At 31.8% G+C, this 13,548-nt stretch overlaps 1 protein-coding gene and 1 long non-coding RNA gene across 2 annotated transcripts; one reads left to right on the top strand and one right to left on the bottom strand.

Moving 5' to 3' along the window:
- The first annotated feature begins 7,283 nt into the window (after positions 1 to 7,283).
- LOC109166583 (probable xyloglucan endotransglucosylase/hydrolase protein 33) lies at positions 7,284 to 9,284 on the top strand. The gene is made up of 4 exons (XM_019315482.1): positions 7,284 to 7,577; positions 7,695 to 7,795; positions 7,900 to 8,108; positions 8,818 to 9,284. The coding sequence occupies exons 1-4, from the start codon at positions 7,328 to 7,330 to the stop codon at positions 9,203 to 9,205; spliced, it is 948 nt and encodes a 315-aa protein (XP_019171027.1). The 5' UTR covers positions 7,284 to 7,327; the 3' UTR covers positions 9,206 to 9,284.
- A 5-nt stretch (positions 9,285 to 9,289) lies between these two features.
- LOC109166584 lies at positions 9,290 to 10,097 on the bottom strand. Its single transcript, XR_002051678.1, has 3 exons — positions 10,085 to 10,097; positions 9,443 to 9,445; positions 9,290 to 9,374 (listed from the first exon to the last, which is right to left on the bottom strand). It is a non-coding gene; the product is annotated as an uncharacterized LOC109166584 (long non-coding RNA).
- Positions 10,098 to 13,548: the final 3,451 nt, after the last annotated feature.

Here is a 13,548-nt window from a genome sequence, read left to right as displayed (position 1 = left end):
CCACCTAATTCCAAAGGCCATTAAATTCTGTAGTTTGGTTGGAGGGAATTACAATTCAATGGAATTGCAATTCCCCCATTTTCATGGAATTAAAATCCCATGTCCCCCCTGGTATTTTAATTCCTGAAAAAAAAAATAGTGATGAGTCAAAATTACTCCTTCCTTTTTTAACCTAAAATTGATGTCTAACAACAATAACGGACATTTTTGTCTTTATACTACTTATTCCCTTTCAATTCCCATGTATACCAAACATTGGAATTGAAATTCTCAATAATTCTATTCCTGTCAACCAAACACTGGAATTTAAATTCCCACTTTATTCCCAGTAATTCAACTCCCATGGAATTACAATTCCTTTCCCACATAATTCACCCTCTCCAACCAAACGCCCTGTAATAACTCATTAAAAAAATACTATAAACATATAAACAGCAAACCCATTGGTGCGGTTGTTATGGTATTATTTTGCGTGTAATCAATCCTTAATCTTCATGGCAAATAATATCTCTCAGATTCTGTATTTCATCAATTATTGACAATTAAAAGGAAAAACAGTGTTAAAGAGAAATAAAAAGGTGGTTGCTTTGTCCACCTGACCTCACATTTTTGCACTTTGCTGCCAAAATTATTTATTAATTGAGAGAATCAATATTCATAATCTAACACTCTGCATTTCTCTCCCTAACGCACCGACATTAATCATTATTTTTATTCTTATATATACCCTATAACACTTTATAGCATAAATGTAGTACTTTATAACAAAATTATTACTGACAATTTGTATGAAATAAAGTAATAACATAACAAAATTAAACATATAATCAATACTTTAAATCTTATAATAAATAGTACTTTATAACATACATGCAATACATAACATACTTACAATATTATTAATATTTTAAGTTTTTATATATAATATTTTATAGCATAAATATAATATTTTATAAAAAATTATAATAAACGGTTTGCAAAAACTAAAATATCATTATAATCTCAGGTATGGACATAAGAGGAATTAAAAATTTTGGCGATATAATTAAGAATCTATTTCGGCGAAGCCTAACATGTACAATTGCAGCCGCGACGCGTTATTCCGATTTGGCCCACTCTGCCCTGTTGCTTTCATTTATCAACCAGCCGAAATCAATACTTGTTTTCTCGGAATCGAAATCGAAACGAAATATTTAATAATTACAATATAAATTGTAATAAAGTAACTTGTCTATTTGATTATAAGTTATTATTAAAATTATTGTTTGAATATGCTTAAGCTTGAAATTAGGTTGGGTTTAAAAATAAGAAAAATGACTTTTGAAATATGTTTTATAGAAAATGACTTATTTTTTAGAAAATATTTTTTTTTCTAGTGTTTGGTTGAATTTCAGAAAACTGTCTTATGTGTTTGATTTGTTTTTCAGAAAATGAGCAGAATTGTATAATTACACATCGGTTTCATAAAAAAAAACCAGTGTTGTTTTAAAAAAATTAAAAATGAACAATGTTTTTCTTTTTTTTTTTTTAATTTTTTAAACAGAAGTCGGCTTCAAACTAGTTTTTTTTAATAAGTTTTTTTTGGTTTCCATTGGAGACCAGATTTAATCTGGTTTCCGTCAGAAACTAGTTTTTTCCTAGTTTTCGTTGGGAACCAGAGAACCAAAGACTGGTTCCTGAAGAAAACCATTGATGCGGGTTCGTTCGGAGATGGAGAATATTATGGTAGAAAAGGACTTTCCCTAAAAAACGGAAGTCATTTAAAAAAAAAATTGCTTGATTTTCCTTTGACCGAAAATTGATTTTCATTTATTTTAGTATTTTCCCTCTTTCTGGCACTTAAACCCAGAAAATGATTTTTAGAAATCATTTCCAACTTAAACTCAGAAAAAAATTTCTAGAAATCATTTCTAAATTTCGAAATACATTCTTAATTGAAATTAAACTTTAATAAACAAAGAGAAAAGAGAAACAAATCTTAGCATCAAATGTAAAAAAAAAAATGATATAATATGAATACATGTTGTAAAGATATCAAATCGACGAATTCATTATTTTATAAGAAATGAAATAGTGATAAATTAAAAAAGAAATTCTAAGACATTTAAATCTCATTCAAGACTCATAAAAATAGTTACACAAACGTGTCTATAGCATTCATTTCAATTCCTTACACTAAACCCATTAAATTATAAAATAAAATAAAATAAAAACCCTTTAATCTTATTATCGACCTCCCGTAGCTCTTTTCAAAAATAGAAAGAGCTAGCGAGAACAATTTGATCAGATATATCAATATAATTAGAAATACAAGAGAAAAAAGTATGAGTTAAATAAAAATGTCTTCCTATATTGACATGATGATATCAAAATAAAAAATACCGAAATTTAATATATATCTATATAGAAAATGAATAAGAACAAGTTTCTAAGAGAAAACTAAGAATAAATTTTCATATTTTCAAAAAAAAAAAAAAGAAAAAAAAAACAGAACAAATTTTCATTTTACATTTGAAAAATGAGTTAATTTCACAAGAGGTCCCTTGTTTTTTGTGACAATTCCAAATTTAATCCCAGACTATCGTTTTTGCCATTTAACATCCCTAGGCTATTATTTTTTAAACACTTTTAGTCATTCTCATGACTTTTTCTATTTTTAGTAAGGGCATTTTTATCTTTTCATATTTTTCTTTTGTTATTTTTCTGGTTTTAACCGGTTTAATTGGTTTAGGACTTTACTAAAAATTGGTTTAAAAATATTATTACTAAAAAATCAGAGGTTACCTAAAGTTATAAATCAATTAAACCAATTGAAACTGAAAAAATTATAAAAGAAAAATATGAAGAGACAAAAATGCCCTTACTAAAAATAGGAAAAGTGATGAGAAGGACTAAAAGTGTCCAAAAAATAATAATATAGGGATGTTAAATGGTAAAAACAATAGTTTGGGACTAAATTTGAAATTGCCAACAAAGACAAGGGACCTCTGATGGAATTAAGTCTTTGAAAAATTGTATAGTTACAATGATTTTTTTTTTTAAAGGCGGTGACATTTTTGTAATTATCGTGAATTTTACCATGCGACTTTTAACACTATATAGTGGTGCATTTATTAGGATCATCTAGAAATCTAGAAATGCACATTATATTGTCAAAAAAAAGAACTTTATAGTATTCAAAATTGCACTTTACACAATGCAAAAATGCAATCCACTTAGTGTTTTGATTTTAGAGTTTATAACTTAACGTTTTGGTTTAATGTTTGGTTCAAGGATTTACATTTTACTGTTCAGGGTTTAGTGTTTACGATTTAAGTTTAAAATTTAGTTTTTTTGTTGTTGATATTTTTAACCGTTATCTAGAAATACATTGTCTATTATTAAAAAGTGTCATGTATAGTATTAAAAATTGTACAGTAAAATTGACGATAATTACAAAAATGTCACCACAATTTTTTAAACCTTTGATCTAATCTATTCAATTTTTACAAATGTAAAACTAAGATAGGTTCTTAATTATCTCATGAAAATATGTTAACGCTTGAAACTAGACCCCTGAATGTATATGGTCCTATTTGACAACATAGTTAGCTTATCAGTCAATTTTTGACTTATTTGACTTGGTTAAACAATCAATATAAGTGTTTGATTAATTAACTTTTTATAATAATTTATTGCTCCAAAACGCTAAAATTCAAAAAACTGTTCAATGTAGTTTTTTCGATTAGTTTTTTTGAGAAATTCATTTTGCATGTAATCAGCTATCAACTAACAATCAATTTACCAAATATCTTTTTTCAATAAACTAATACTATATACTAGTCAAACTCACTAATCCAATCAGCTAACAACTATTTTCCAAACATATATGTACCTGCATACTAACTTTTCATAACAATCATAAAATATATATGCAAATGTATGGCGACTACGACACCGACTGAAGTGTTTGACGGCAAATGTATTGGTTCCCATATGAAAATATTGGCGCCAGCAATTTGAGTAATTGTGACAATACAGCCCCCACAGGCCACAGCATTTAGAGCAGAGCTTTTATGTTTTGAGATGACTTTGTTCCAACTACTTACTAGACTTTGCCCCCCATGCCCATCAATTCAATTCTCAATCCTTAGTCCGTAAAATGCGTCGAAATCTTAATCAACCTCAATAAATGCTTGTGTGGACCTCCATACTAGCTTCTGCTGTTCCAAAATGATGAATTTCGATTCAAAATTTATCTAAATTAATGTTGATTGAAGCTCATATAATTACATAATTTGATCCATGGTAGGAAAAATGACACTTTTTTTTTCTTAAATTATATTTTTATAATGTTTTTTCTTCTTGAATTATTTATGTATTTACATTAGTCTCCTCAATTATTTTAAAAGTGACAATTTTTTCTCATTTTTCGTCTAAAAGTGGACATTTTTACGCTTAAAATAAGTATTTCATTTGTTTTTCTTTTCATATATCATGTAATGTGATTCCTGACTTGAACTTTCCTATGTCAAAGATTACATCAAACGTGAGAATAATTTTTCACATTTTCAATTCTTAGGAAAGTTCAAACTTTCCTTACTACCAAAGGCCTTCTAAAAGTATTACATTTTTCCATATAAGTAATAAACACCTTTATTCCTTATTAGTATTATATTTTATAGAATAAGTAGTGGCGGACCCACAATGGGGCCAATAGGGCCGGGGCAGCTGCCCGCCTGCCCCCCTCCCCCCACACCACCTCCTTATATATATGTATGTAGAATACGGATCAAATGTGCTCAGGTGCGGACGTGGGGTGAGATGAGAGTCATTGATCTTGCCAAGATCAACATCCAGGATTAACAAGGATTAAAAAAAAAACGTGGTGACAATTTGGTGTTTTTGCATCTAGGTCAAATTTAAGGTGCATGATTTTCCTTATTAAGGTGCGTTGATCTAAAGCTTTAGGTGCGTGGTATGTGTGCTTAAGGTGCGTCAGTTGTTGAAACTTAAGGTGCGTCGGTCTAAAACTTTAGGTGCCTTGTTCTCCTTCTTAAGGTGAGTTGTTTTCCTTCTTAAGGTGCGTCGGTTTAAAGCTTTAGGTGGGTGGTGTTCCTTCTTAAAGTGCGTTATTTTCCTTCTTAAGGTTCTTTGTTTTCCTTCTTAAGGTGCGTTGTTTTTCCTTGGTATGTTATTTTTTACAGTTTGCTTCTTTAAGTTTAGGACAGGCCTTTAAAAAAAAAAAGAGTAAATACCCAAAATGGTCCCTCGACTATAGCTAAATTCACAAATTGGTCCTCGACTTTCAATTTCAACCAATTAAGTCCTTAACTTTGCAATTTTAACACAATTTGGTCCTCTGTCTATTTGACCGTTTGTTGACTGCGATTTTTTATGATATATATGTAATTTCATGGTCCATCGTCGGTTTATTAAGGTTCTGGTTGCATTTCCAGACCGCACTGTTACATTTGAATTCACTGCCGAAAGCAATCTACCAAATCCGGTCGCCTTTCTTCTCATCCCTTTGGATTCAATATAGTTGAGTTCGTACCAGAGCGAAGAACACGACGTGTTTCCGAACCTGTGCAACGTCATCTTGGAGGCCTCCATGTACTCCGACAAACGGTCAAATAGATGGAGGACCAAATCGTGTCAAAATTGCAAAGTTAAGGACTTAATTGGTTGAAATTGAAAGTCGAGGATCAATTTGTGAATTTAGCTATAGTCGATGGACCATTTTGGATATTTACTCAAAAAAAATAATAAATTTCATTGATTTGAGCCATTGATCTAGATTTGATCAACGACTCAGATTAAACCCTATTTTCACACCTGAGTTAATTTTCACACCAGAACTCATCCCTATATATATATATATATATATATATATATATATATATATATATATATATATATATATATATATATATATATATATATATAGAAGAGCGCTCATATGCGGCGGGGTCTTACGGTGCGGCGGTGCGGTCAAATTCCAGAATACACCAACAGTGTTAACAATATGCACCAACAGTGTAATAAAAACATACCCCAATGAAATTTAATAAAACATCACAAAATACACCACAGACTCAAAAAAACACACCATATAACTCACCACCCCCAATGGTGTATTTCCGAACAGTGTATGGTGTTTTTACTCACACCTAATGGTGTCTGTTTGGTGATGCAGGGCTCTGTTTACTCTGTTTTGTGTGGTGTATTTCCTAACGTTGATGGTGCATATTTGGTGAACTATTGGTGTTGCCGCACCGTAAGAAATAACCGCACCGTAAGACACTGCCGCACCTGAACCCGCCTATATATATATATATATATATATATATATATATATATATATATAGCATTAACTTATATATAAAATCTATATTTATGTATAACTTACTAAGTGTTTGAGTAGTTTAGTTGGCTGAACTCTATATTAAATTTAATGTTGAATAGCCTATGTCATTGATCCGCCTATAATATTATATTTTTATTTTGATCTGGCTCGTTTCACGAATAAAACTCAGTGAGACAATCTTATATAAATTTGTGTCAATATTTATAGGCGTGGACCGACTGTTGACATGACCATATATAAGTTAAAGAAACAAACTTTTTCAAAACTGGCCTCCACTACGATATAATCAGCCTGGGCCATGAGCAGACCTCTCCGAACACGGCTTTCTTGGCCACATGAAATTCCCAATCACCGCCTACTACAATATTCATTTTAAACTGCTGATTGGGATTTGCAAATTGCAATTGTACGTGTGGAAGATACAGCTAGCTTGCAACAACTAAGCAAACAGGTTTAAGAATGTGTATGCTCCAAAGTTAATTATTGAAATACTTCCTAGACTATAGTGAAATTATCAATTTAATTAAATTTTAATTTTTTTTTGGTTTAATTAAATTTTTAATTTTGAAAATTTTAATCAATTTAGTCATTTGGTTGTTTAGCTGTCAGACCCTTGTTTAACTTGAGGGTATTGATGAAATTTCACGTTACTTCCTGGACTGCTCGGGATGAAATTGATAATTTTTCTATAATTAATGAACTATTTTGATAATTAACTCTTCGGTTTATTAAGAGAGAAAATGATGCATGTGATGTGAAATTTTAACAATCCTCTCGAATTGAACAGATTTTTGACGTTGATTGAACGGAAGACCAAATAAATTAAAATTTTCAAAGTTGATTGAGAACTTAATTAAGAAAAAAATAATAATCCAGAACCAAATTGATAATTTGGATAATTAACTCCCAATATAAATACCCAGACTTTCGACCCACATTCTCCTCATTCATCCCAACCAAAAAACAAAAAAAAAAAACATGAGAATGGGACTTTTCAAGAATAGCCCAAACTTTTTCTCTCAATTCTTCTTGATCCTTTCCATGGTGGTTATCATCACTAAGGTGTCAGCAAGAGGTCCAATATATACCCCTCCTAGTGTTGATAGACTAACAGATCGTTTCACCCAAACTGGGGTTAGTGAAGGTTACAATGTGCTCTATGGGGGTCACAATATTCAACTAAAAAACAATGGGTCCAGTGCTGATCTTGTCTTGGACAAATCTTCAGGTACTAAGCTTAGCTTTCATCATATATGTTTAAGGATGACTATCATCATCGTCTTTTGTTTGACAGTATATATGTAGTGAAGTTTCATTATGTTCTGAAACTTAGTTGTTGTTTTAGGATGTGGGTTGGTTTCAAAAGACAGATATTACTATGGCTTCTTCAATGCTGCTATCAAGCTCCCTGCTGGTTTTACCTCTGGAGTTGTGGTGGCCTTTTATGTAAGTATAGTTTTCATATATACAACAACGTACTATACGTGCATTAATTAATGGGAAAAAGTGACATATATATATATTTTTTTTCTGAATTATTACAACAACAGATGTCTAATCAAGATGTTTACCCACACAACCATGATGAAATTGATATTGAATTGCTTGGGTATGATAAGAGGAGAGATTGGGTGTTGCAGACCAATCTTTATTGCAATGGAAGTGTGAAAACAGGGAGGGAAGAAAAGTTCTATCTTTGGTTCGACCCAACTCAAGCTTCCCATGACTATTCCATACTTTGGAACTCTCATCACATCTTGTAAGCTCATCAAAACTTCTCCAACCATCTTAAACTTTGTTTGATAAAACTTATTTTAAACTAAAAATCATAAACTTTGTTTCATAAAACATGAAGTATTTAAAAAAAGGAATAATATCTTATTTTGAAACGCTACTCAAAGTAACTTTTTAAAATAAGCTAATAGCTATTAGTAATCATTCTAATTTTAAATTAACTTAAAAGTTAAGTATATCATACCAAACAGAGTCTTAGTACGTAATTTAGCCTAACCGTTTAACTTATAGGCCTGGTCAAACTTACACCACTTAACTAAGGCCTTAATAAATATATAATATATATTTTATACATAAAAATCTTACACAAAAAATAATATATTCAATTGTACTTAGAAATATCAGAACCTTGCCTTCCCTTCAAATATTATAGTAATTGTTAGAATCAAGCACTTACCATTACACCAAAAGTTATAACTAGGCCAGTAGCGTGTATCTTGACTCTAATATCACTTGTTAGGATCAAATACTTATCATTATGTCAAAAGTTATAACTAGTAGTTAATGCGTAACTTTAATTAATTTTTTTTTTATACCGTCACATCTTTTAGAAGAAGAGTACTGAACTTGACCCTTTAGATCTCCACCCAATAATCTCCTAGTTATTCGTTGGATTTGACCTTTCACCGATTCCGTCCAACCGTAATAATATTGGAATTATGACATTACTGCAGGTTCTTAGTGGACAACATACCAGTAAGAGAAGTGGTGAACAATGCTGCAATTTCAACAGTGTACCCATCAAAGCCAATGTCAGTATATGTGACAATATGGGATGGGTCAGAATGGGCTACACATGGTGGGAAGTACCCAGTGAATTACAACTATGCCCCCTTTGTGGCATCCATGGGAAGGGTAGAATTGGAAGGGTGCACCAACAGCAGCTCAGATTGTACAAGAAGAAGCCCTTCAACTTCAAGTTTGGAGGGAGAAGGGTTTGTGAAGCTAACTCAGCAGCAGATTTCAGGGTTGCAGTGGGCACGTGGGAAGCACATGTTCTATTCTTATTGCAAAGATAAAGCTAGATATAAAGTCTTGCCACTAGAGTGCACAGCTAAATAATATACATATGTTCCACTTCTGTTTTTTAATTATTATTTATTTTTATTGGAGCTAGGATGAATCATTTTGCTAGGGAAAATAAACTAACAAAGAAAGGGATGGGGATGGAGTTTCATAAATTTTCTTTATTTTTATAATTACATTTAACTATATTATTTACTTTTATTTTCTTAGCTTGATTATATAATAAAATTTTATTTTTAAAAATATTACTCCCAACCCTTTGTCTCATTTTACCATCTTATTTACTATTTAATTTACTGGCCAAACCAACACTTCTTTAATTTCTTTGTTTATTTTTTCTTTAACATTTTCTATAATTTTTAAATTTAATTTTTATTTTTAATAATACTTTTGATGTAATTTCTAAAAATATATAAAAAATTTATGTACAAAGACTAAACTAAATATTACAACAACAACAACAACAAAATAAATGAATAGTTATAAATAACTTGAATTAAGTCTTGTTAACCGAATTCAATATATAAAATGAGATAAATGGAGTACTTGTAATCTCACGAGTAGTGTGTCAATACTTTGTCTACATTTTTTTAGTACCATTGATTCTATTACAATTTAATGTATGTTCATACATGTTTTCTCAACCTACTGAAGTACAAATAGTCAATGCTAATACTTTGTCTATATTGATTGAAAAGAAAAGAAGAAACAAAATAAATAAATAAATAAAAGAAAAAACGAAATAACCACCCTTTAAAATAAATAATGGTGCATATCAAGATGTAAAAAAGATAATAATAAAATAAAATAAACATACTTTTTACTTTTGGAATGAGTGGACAAATTATTTTTGAAACATACATCATTATTGTGTCCTGTTTTAGGGTAGTTGGTGGACTAGTAGACTACTTCAACTCAAATAAATATTATTGCAAAATTTACCATATGATTAAGTGATTAAAAGTGAAATTAAATCTAAGCATAATGTATGTGAGGTACTCATAGAAATAATTAAGGTGATTTCATTTAAATAATTTATGAAAATAAAGATTTAAAACAGCGAAAAAATATTTGACAATATAAAATTAAAAAAGAATTTAAAATTTCAATTGATATCAATGTCTTTTACACTACATTCAACTCAAATATAGAAACAAACTTAAAGCTGCCCCGCAATACCCAAAAAATTTTAGGTTGGTATATATCTTGACAATATATAGTATAAATTTAAAGTCTTTCCCATTCATGTTTGGGTTGCAACAACTCCAATAAATTTGTAAACAAATAGTATTTTCTTAAAACTAATTATTCATGAGTAAATAAAATTTGTAAACAAATTCATCGAAGGAACATACATTTGGTACACCTAAAATAATATCAATGTAAGAAAGAAATAATAAATCACACCATGTAGACTTCATTATTAAATTGTTGTACCTAAAAAGATGTCAATAGACCAAATTGGCAAGCTACTAAACGAGAAATTAATCAGATTATCTAAAAACATAATAAGTTTACAATTCAGGTTATATTCTTAGTTTATGTCCGTTCTTTTTGTTAAATTTTTTGTACATTATGCTATAAAAATTGTACTACATAATTTTTTGGACAAAAATATCTCTACTATTATAACTTCTATTATCTTTTCACATTATTATTACCATGCACATGCATGCACAATATTTTATTTCTTATCATAATTATTATATTTAGTAATTTATCATTTCTAAAATTCTTTCTTTAATAATATTAATATGAATTCTACAACTATAAATAAATATATTCACACACACAATTATTTTTTTAAAAAAAGTATTTTAAAATAACTAAGATTTTAATATTAAGTATTAATATTAGACATATATTTTTACGCATCACGCATATAAAATACTAGTATATATAGCCTATATACTATTAGTTTTTATACTGAAGGAGTGATTTAACAACTTTTTGAGTGATTATTGCAAAGGGTGGAAGTTTAGTGATAATGGAAAGAGATGATTGTTTTAGAGGGAGTAATAATTTTTTTTTAAGGTAAACCAACATGGTAGATTACTGTAATAAGACTGAAACAAAGTCAGGAGGGATAGAGTTCTAGTATAGAGAGCCAGTCTGAGAAAAGGCTACAGAAGCACGAGAATGAGCAACGACATTAACCGTTCTAGGAACTAACTTAATTAAGCACTGAGTAAAGGAAGACATAGCACCCCTACAGTCATTAATAACTAGCCCAGCATAGGACAAGAGAAGAACGTGAGTAGGTGATAAAAAAACGCTGAAGGTTGGAGAAGTCCATATAGAGCTCACTGACAAGACCCCCCGATCGCTAAGCGAAGACAAAGCCTCCTTGCAAGCTAACGCCTCCACCATAAGCGGTGAGAAACAGTCCGGGAGTAGGCCATTGAATGCGGCAATGAAGGAGCCATCCTGAGAGAGAAGAGAACGCCCACGGTAGCCTTCATCGTCGTCAGATGGTAACCAGCGTCTACGTAGCATCTGGGAAGCAGGTTGTGACAACCCAAAATTTAATTTTATAAATCCAATTTTAAGAAATTCCAAAATAGCCATTTTCAGTCCATTAATTTTTTTTTAGATAAATTGGTGTTTGAATAAATTATTTTGAGTTACATTTTAAATTAATTCAACGCCGAAACTTATTTTAATTCCAATATCCTAAATTTTCGGGTACTTCGTGTATCCTAACTTACATACTTATGTATACCGTTTCGAAAATGGCTTTACAACTTATATCTTATCTATGCATGTTATTTCACATGTATTGGTGGGTTACCAGCATTATTCGCTGATCGGGCGTCGTCCCATGTTTTACTGTGTTCTTTCAGGTGATGTCTAGGCGAGTGCGCAGTCTAGTACTTGCTAGCGTAGCTTCTCCCGCTTGTTTTATGGCCTGTGTGCCGGCTTAGTTGTAGACTTTTGAGACTATGGATTAGTTGTAAACAATGCAGATATTGCCGTAGCGTTCATCCTTTTTGGTGAACGTGGCATAACACCCCGTTGTTTGGATTTATGTTTATCTAGTTATCTTTCAGTCTTCCGTTGTGTTTGTTGTTTAGCTCAGTTATCTGCATGTTTAAGGCTTTTATTAGCTTGTTTTTAGGGGGTGTTACACATATAATAAACAGATAAGGTGACAACGGATCACCCTGCTTTAGACCACGGGCAGGAGTTACTTGACCATACTAACCCCATTAATCAAACACAGTGGTAACACAATTCATAACCAACCTCACACATACTTCTACAAAACCCAGCGCCAGTAACATCCTGCGTAGGAAGGACCACTTCATACGATCATACGCCTAAGTCATATCCAACTTGAGTGTCCCCCAGCCAACTACACCACTCTGCTTCCTATTCAGATATTGACCAACCTCAGCAACTACAAGGATATTATCAGTGATAAGCCTATCAGGGATAAAAAACACTCTGGGACTCAGAGATTAGATCCCCCCATAAGCGGTTTTATCTTGTTAACTATCATCTTGGCCATGATTTTGTAGACAACGTTACACAAGGCAATAGGTTTGAGATTAGTTACTAATTCATCATTAAGCCCTTCCAGGAAAGAACAGGAATTAAGACAATTTACAACAAAAGACGATACATCTTCCCCCACCACATCCCAAAAGTGTTGATAAAACCCCGAGTTCATTCTATCAGGCCTAGGGGCTTTATCAGGAAACATGGAGAAAAGAGCAGATTTGACTTCATCAGACACAAAAGGACGGAGAAAGGGCATCATTGAGACTCTGGTAGATATGAGGAACAATAATACTAAAGAAAGTATCCTCAAAGATGGAACTACTAGAGCATAAAATCTATCAAAATAATTCAAGATAACAGACTTCAAAGCATCACCCTCCACCCAGTTACCAGAATCATTTTTAAGTCTAGAGAGTGTATTTTTCTTATTACGAGCAGAAGCATACCTATGGAAGAACTTTGTGTTTGCATCTGTGCCCTTCAACCAATGTTGCTTGACTCTCTGCCTCCAAAATGCATCCTCTTGGGCTTCCAGACGGCACAACTACGTCTCAATGCGTTGGAACTCAAGTAAGGAAGCCGAATTCGTAAGCCCTTTCAGATACAATTGTTCTTTCTGGGGATTCTTGATCTGCTCACCAAACTTGTGGAAGTGGTCCCCTCCCCAACGAGTTAACTGATCCCCGTAGAGCTGAAGGCGGTCTAACAGGCCACCGTGTTTCCCATCTGTCCTCACCTCCTGAACAACCCCCCTACACCCCCCATCCGGCAACCAAGCTATCTCAAACTGGAATCCTCCTTTTTCCTCCCCCTTGCAACCCGTGTATCAGCAACCCCTAGATAGAGGGTCAAATGATCTGAGCTACGAGTCAATA

Source organism: Ipomoea nil, unplaced genomic scaffold (genome assembly GCF_001879475.1).
Source record: "Ipomoea nil cultivar Tokyo-kokei standard unplaced genomic scaffold, Asagao_1.1 scaffold3104, whole genome shotgun sequence".
In the NCBI taxonomy this organism is placed as follows: Eukaryota; Viridiplantae; Streptophyta; class Magnoliopsida; order Solanales; family Convolvulaceae; genus Ipomoea; species Ipomoea nil.
Note: the sequence above shows the minus strand (reverse complement) of the source record. Positions and strands in the feature narration are given on the sequence as shown.

Bases quoted from the DNA above. Each gene is read 5' to 3' on its own strand.
- LOC109166583 (XM_019315482.1), top strand. From the start codon at position 7,328: ATGAGAATGGGACTTTTCAAGAATAGCCCAAACTTTTTCTCTCAATTC. The intron at 7,796-7,899 runs GTAAGTATAGTT...TTACAACAACAG, and splicing joins GAGTTGTGGTGGCCTTTTAT to ATGTCTAATCAAGATGTTTA. The intron at 8,109-8,817 runs GTAAGCTCATCA...ACATTACTGCAG, and splicing joins TGGAACTCTCATCACATCTT to GTTCTTAGTGGACAACATAC.